Genomic DNA, 6,958 nt, shown 5'->3' with positions numbered 1-6,958 from the left:
GGCCTGCACTGGCAGCTGACACGCTGAGCAACATGCGTGGTCTCCGAGCCCCAGCTCCCCATCCAAAACAGGGGGCTCTTGGTGGTCAGAGGTACTCTGTGCTCAGCTGGCTGCTCCTCACGTGTCTTCTAAGATACTGGTCTGAGGCTCTGGGTTGTGTCACCAGATGCTGCTGGGGTCTCCAATGATCTCTATTTTCTATGCCTCCGGCCTGGCTTTCAAGAGCTGTCTGTGGTCAACTCTGCTGGCAGCTTCTAGAAGACATGCACTCCCAGGAGATGTGGGCACAAGACTCCCTGGACATGGAGCCAGGTGGGGAGGAGGGGCAGAAGACATCACTTAAAGGGAGCCAGGCCAGCTGGGGCCTTCTGGTGGTGCCTGTGGATTTCAGAGGGATTGTACACTCAGGCAAAAAACAAAATACTCCCCCTCCAGGGGATCCAGGAGGATTCTGGCACCTCCCCTGCAGAGACCTTGGGCCAGTTCTTGGATCCATCTCTTGGCTGCCTCCCCGATCCCTGGCCCTAGCCTGGGGGCAGGGACACAGGTAGGCAGGAAAGCAAGTGCCAGCTCTGGGCAAGGCTGGGGGTGGGGCGGGGCGAGGTGGGGAGCATTCACAAGGCACTGCAGGTGCCAGGGCGGATGGTCTCCTTCTCTGAATGAGGCCCAGAAAGTACAGCACAGACAGGACAGGGCGTCTCCTGTTCCTTCGGGAACATGCTAAAGGGCTCCCTCACCCTGGTTCCAGGAGAAACCCTCCTCTGCCATCTTGCCCAGTCCTCTTTTCTGCCAGCCCAGACTTGGGTGCTGTGAAGACTTACCCTGTGCTCCCAGAGGGCCAGCCCTGGCTGTACCTGTGCTGTGGCCTCCTCTCCTGGTGGTCGCCCCCCAGGGCCGTGACGCAGCTCCCTGGATGCTACAGAGTTGGTCCTGCTTGGAAATTGGCTCCGAGATGTCTGAGCAGCTGTGAGTACTTCCTGAATCCCTTCCTCCAATTGTGAGTGAGGGCCCAGGACCCACAGTGGCCACCCACTCAGTGACAGCACTTACCCCGCCCCCACACTCCCTGTGCCATTCCACTCTGCCCCCTGCTGGAGGTCAAGGGAATGAGCCCGGCCTAGGCCACTCCTTCCCCAGAAGGGAGTCCCTCCCGGCCCTCATTTCACATCAACACTCCTGAGACCTCACCACTTCCAGAAAGGAATCTGGATCATCAGCCCCTTACCATATTCTGAGAAATGGACTAGTGGGAAGCAATAATTCTGAGTGTCTCATGGACTCTTCACAGGAGCATGTACAGTGACATCGCCTCCATTTTTCAGATGCTGATAGTCACAGAGCTGGAGTGGACTGCTTAAGGCCTGTTGCTAGTTAGTAGCAGTAACCACAGCACTAAACGGCCTTTCCTGCAGTCCCATCTCAGTGTTCTTTCTGTGTACTATAAATACCCGATTCTGCCATTTATGGATCAGGGTACGAAGGTTCAGAGAAGGCAAGGAGCTGACCCAAAAATCACACAGCCTGGAACTTTTTCAATTTCTCTAAGGACAAAAAGAGCTTTAGTATTGCGTTGGGAAACTGCCTATGCACATCTTCTAAGTTAATTGGACCATCTGGATTCTAGGCTCCTCTTCCAGAGGAAGCCAGACACCTCAGATTATTTGTCTTAACTGGGGCAACCAACAGCAGAGAATAGGGAACATAACGCATTGATCCCTGGCGCTTGCAGTTTCTGATAGAATCCCCGATATCAACTAGTTAGTTTGGCAGATAGGGGCATAAGGAACTGTGTTTCAAGCTTGATTTTGTTTTTTGTTTGTTTGTTTCTGGCTTCTTGTTTGCCTGTTCTTCCCAGGTACATATAGTTATAGGCCACCTGCAGTAGGTGTCAGTGTTTCTGCATTTTTAATCTGGACATTTGCCTAGTCCTGTTATCTTTTGCCTCCAATAGGTTCCCTTTTTCATCTCCAAGATTTGGGGGAGAACTCTTAACCTTCTTTGATTTATCCATAAAATCTGTGGAGAAGCTGCAGAAAAGGGCCAGGCCCAAGGGGGCCAGACCCTGAGGGGGCTGTGGCAGGAGCCAGGTGGGGGACTGACCTGGACTAAGGCAGAGCTTGGGGGAAAGAGAAGGGGAGGTGGATTGGACAGACCCTACAGAGAGTCATCAACAATCCGTGGGACCTATGGTCCATTTTCGCATCCCAGAACTCTCTCATGTGACTGTCACTGTGAATCTGCCTCCCTCCCTCACACTTTGTCACTCCTCATCCAGCCTCACAGAGAATCCTCTGGGAAACAGAAGGAAAGAGGACATTCTATTCCAGTGAGTCACCAGGCCCTCACTTTCTGGCCTGTTCTCCATCCCCTCCCCCGCTGGCCTTCTCCCTGCGCTTCCTCCCCAGCTCCAGGGCACAGGATGAAGTCCTCAGAACAAGAGTCCCTTCTTCTCTGTGGAGTCCACCAGCTGCTCATAGAGCATTTGGGTACATGCTTCTGGGCTTTAGCAGAGGGAATCCCATTTTAAGGAAGAGGAAACTGAGGCCCAGATGAGGCAAGCACTCTCCTAAGGCCACCCAGCACCCCAGTTTAAATAGTGCCACTCCCTCCCAGTTCTGCTGCCATAGCAGGCACCTGGGGACAGGCTAGCTGGAGACTTCAGCTTGACCAGTTACCAAGAAAACCCTGAATCCAACATGGCCTGTGGGCCCCAGAGCTCAGTCTGCCCTGGACATGGACTGGAAATAGTCCTGGAGGTAGAGCCCAAGGGGCCAGTTGAGGCAGCCTCAACTCTTCTCTCTCTGAGACCCTGGACAGCCCACAGAAGGCCAGAGTCCTGCAGATGTGCACAGGGTCCTGTCTGGGCAGGGTTTTGTGAAAACACTGAATCTTCCCTCAGAGCTCAGGCGGGGCGCACTCCTCCCCACTTCCCAGCTAGCCTCTGAGCCCCAGTTTCCCATCTAAGGTCCCAGGGCAAGGCAGACATGGCCTGGTGGCTCCCTCCCATCCCCCACCATCATGCTGGAATCCAGAGATGCACAAAAGCTTCTTGGTGGCTTTATTTCATACAAGGCACTGATGAATTGAGTCTGCAGCCTCCTCCAAGCCAAAGTGCATTCTCAGGGGCTCTCCAGCTACACGCCTGCCAGAGGCCCACAGTTGCCTAAGGAAAGTCAAATGAGCACTTTGCCTCCACCTTCCCTCTGGCTCTACCAGGCACCCTTGTTATGACACAAAATGGGGTGTCCAGCCAACCCTGCTCTCTACTCCTGAATCCTAAATGGCCACCTCAGGTGGTCCTCAAGTTCCCTGTGCACAGTAAAGGGGAGCATAGCATGTAAATGAAGCCCAAGCAGTGCCCCCCCATTCACCCAGAGACACATCCTTCCATATGGAGACATCAGAGTCCACTCATCCTTGGGCTGGGTGACAGGGCAGGGCAGGGAGCACTGCCATCCACAGGCGTCAGCGGCAGCCTCTGTGGGCATGGTGGAGGTGGTGAGGAGAGTGGTGCAGGTGATGGTGCTGGAGGTGGAGCTGGTGGTGGTTGTGGTGATGGAGGCCCACACGGGGCCCCTGATTCACATGGCCGGGGTGGTGGTGATGATGATGATGTTGATGAATGTTTCCCAGAGGGCCCCGGCCCTGGAAGAGCCAACGCTGGGCTCGCCGGGCTCTCCTGACTCTGCGTTCTCCTCCAGCTGGAAGGTTCCTCTCCATGTCATGGTCCTGTGGTTCGTGGAAAAGGCAGATGGCCAGTAGCAGCAGCAGCAGCAGAATAGACACAGCAGCACCTATGATCCAACCCACAGGGGCCTTGCTCTCCAGGAGGCCGAGCATCTGGGAGCTAGATGGTCCCTCTCCACTCAGTGGCTTCAAGCTGCTTCCTCCCCTTCAGCAGCCTCTGCTCAGTCTCACAGTCATTGAACTTTGTCCCAGCTCTTGTGGACTGGAAAACAGCCAGGGAATGTGGGCGAGGCCTGTTTGGACTGGAGCTGCCGGCCAAGGGTGAGGCCAGGGAGCCGTTAACTTTGGGGAGGCCAGGCAGGGAGGTTGGGTGGAGACAGAGGAGCTGTCAGACTGGGTGTCCTTGAGAGAGCTGCTCAAGTCTAAGGGTAAGAGGTCAATGTCTGCTCCCCTCCTGCCACCTGGCCAAGTGACCAGTGGAGACAGTATAGCACAAAAATTAAGACCACACCACAAGCTAAGCAGGAGATGGAGACGTAGCTAAGAAGTAGAACACTGGCCTAGCATGCATAAGCCCCTGAGTTCAACTCCCAGCAGTGCAAAACAAACAAACAAACAAACAAAACTGGGTGGAGGATTTTGGAACCACACAAATCACAAGCTCTATGATTGTGCCCAAATTACTTAAGCTGCTCTCAAATTACTGAAGTTTCTTCATCTGTAAAATGGTCTAAGCTGTAATAATAGCATTTACCTCTTAGGGTTTCCTGAGGATCAAAGGAGTTAAGACCTATAAAGAACTTAAATAGTTTCTGACGTGTTTGCCACTGATAATATTGCGGTCGGATTTGGATTAAATTACTTGGGAGACTTTGCATCTAAGAATGTGAATTCCTGTCCTGCAGCCCACAAGTCCTTCACCATTAAGAGTCAGTGAGTTATCCCGAGCTCCGTGAGCTTCAGGAACTCCATGAGGCCTACAGGCAGATCTTCATCATCAGAGTCTGGGAAGCAAGAGAATCAGCTGTCAGCCCAGGGTTTCTGGGAGGCAGAAAGGAGACTGCTGAGCCCAGACAGGCCAGGCCCCAGTCCAGCCTCCTGGTTCCCAGACCAATAGCCTCAATGGGCCAGCCTCCCTGCCATGCAGCCAAACTATGGATGCCACCCTGCCTAGTGGAGGATTTAGACAGTGGACAGGATATGAACAGTCCTGGCTCTCTCCCCTTCCTAGTCCTGAATCCCTTCTGTTCATCACAGCCAAGCACTGGTCCTGTCCTGCTCACGGCCTAGGGATAGGTGCTCATTCTCCCTCTGGATAATCTTTCCTGCTAAGGGCCTGTTGGGCCTTTTGGGTTTTTGCTCACATGCAGTGGCCTCCCCAAAGCCTTAGCTCTGCATCTGGATCCCCAGGGGCCCACCAGGCAGAGTCCCAGCTGAAGGAGCTCTAAGTTCCCCCCAGTGAGTGCTCATGTCCCTGCCACCGGGAGGAATATTTACAGAAGCCACAAAGCTGGCACTGAGCTCTGCAGCAACTCCACCCTGTGACCTCAAAGGTCTTCCCCTGACCCAGCCTGTTTGTCCTCTGTAAAGTTCCCAGGGCAAGAGATGCCTCCCTGGACTCCTCTATCTCTGACCTACATCTGAGCCATTCTCTCTCAGGGAGGGCCTCAAACCCTAAGTGAAAACCCCAGTAGATGAAAAGCCTACACATTTCTTTCAGGCAAATTGGGCTCAGGGGGCAGCACGTTTAATGAGTCCTGAGCTTCTCTGGCCCCCAGGAGAAGCCACTTGAACTTTTAATGATGCTGGAATTAAGTACTCCTTCTGCAGACTTCTGGGGCCCTGGGAGTCACCTGCCTTCCCTTGGAACACATTACAGAGGGAATCTGCTATGAGGAGGAGGAGAATGTCAAACAGGAGGAACTTTCCTCTTTAGAATTTCTCCAGAGAGACTCTCACTCCACCCCAACCAGGAGGAGGGCAGGGCCCTGAAATCTGCATACTTTAAGAATTTCATCAGCAATGAAGGCGCCTGGGGAATCACCCAGCCCCAGCCCGCACAGAGAGATGGAAGAATTGAGGCCACAGAAAGGAAAGGACCTGCCTGAATTCTCCTGCTGTGTGGCCAGTCAATACAGCAGGCCATCAAGAGAGCCCAATTCATGTGAGGGGCTGTCCAGAGTGAGTGTGATCCACTGGGAACCTTCCAGAGATAATGAGAAGATGACATGTGATGTGGGTGAGCCAGAGTTGGGCAGGAACTAAGAGGGTAACCCCCACATACATACACATATGCACAACATCTGTTTTCTGAGATGCAAGTTCACTTCCCATCTGGCGGTCTCCAGACTTCAGAAGTGACGAACCTTCATGGAAGCCTGACTAGGTACAGAACTTGCAGGACTAATGTCTAGATAGGTTTCAACTAGGAAGTCCCAGTCTCAGTCCCAGTCTCAGAAAAGCTATCCTGTGGCCATGTCATTGTATTTGTCTCCCAGGACAGGGTCTTTCCCCTACAGTGTTTTTCTAAATTATCTAGGCTGGCTTTGAACTTGTGATCCTCCTGCCTCAGCCTCCTGATTATCTAGGATCACAGGTATGTGTCACGGGGCCTGGCTAGCCTTTTGAAACTCATATTATTTTACCTCAATCCCATAGTTTCCAGGGAGCCCAAACTTATGCATGTACTTGTCTGCATGTGAAGTCTTATAACAATGACATAGCTCTGTGGGAACTTGTGCCACTGATAATTGTACTCATATGTCCTCATGTACGTATGCACACGTGTGTACATATTGCAGAAAAGCTCACAAACCTGTGATCATACCCATGGAAGGTGGCTTTGGTTGTCCAGCAATAGCAACCACATTGTTTTCACTAATTGGTGGCACCACCTAGTGGTGACACTGTAAATAAATTACTCTTGTATTCAGATCTATAAAATTTTAGTATCTTGATTTTTTGTTGATAGATCACAAATTGAACCCATGCACTTAACTCCTTTCCATTCCAGACTACCACTGAAATGGCAAAATAATTGGAAGTAAGAAAATACTATTTCACACGGAAATCAGTGAGTGGCATTACTGGCCTGGAAAAAGAAAATTCTATAAAATATGATGCATGAGAACCGGGTTGATAGCTGTATAAAGGAAGGGCATTTGGGAAGTTGTGGAAGGTGTGCCCCAGCAGGGCCTATCTAAAGCCCTAAACAGCCAGGACTAGGAACAAGGGAGAGCGGGGTTCAGGCAGAAAACAAATTGAGTGACCT

General features: G+C 52.2%; 1 protein-coding gene across 1 annotated transcript; it reads right to left on the bottom strand.

The window, feature by feature from the left end:
* Window positions 1-3,465: 3,465 nt before the first annotated feature.
* Window positions 3,466-3,913, bottom strand: Hrct1 (histidine rich carboxyl terminus 1). Its single transcript, XM_027930854.2, has one exon. The coding sequence runs from the start codon at window positions 3,838-3,840 to the stop codon at window positions 3,466-3,468; it is 375 nt and encodes a 124-aa protein (XP_027786655.2). The 5' UTR covers window positions 3,841-3,913.
* Window positions 3,914-6,958: the final 3,045 nt, after the last annotated feature.

This window comes from Marmota flaviventris, chromosome 13 (genome assembly GCF_047511675.1).
Source record: "Marmota flaviventris isolate mMarFla1 chromosome 13, mMarFla1.hap1, whole genome shotgun sequence".
In the NCBI taxonomy this organism is placed as follows: domain Eukaryota; kingdom Metazoa; phylum Chordata; class Mammalia; order Rodentia; family Sciuridae; genus Marmota; species Marmota flaviventris.
The sequence above is the reverse complement of the archived record's forward strand: the minus strand, read 5'-3'. Positions and strand labels throughout refer to the sequence as shown.

What these genes read in the sequence shown, in the direction of transcription:
- Hrct1 (XM_027930854.2), bottom strand. Translation starts at nt 3,840, where the DNA reads ATGCTCGGCCTCCTGGAGAGCAAGGCCCCTGTGGGTTGGATCATAGGT.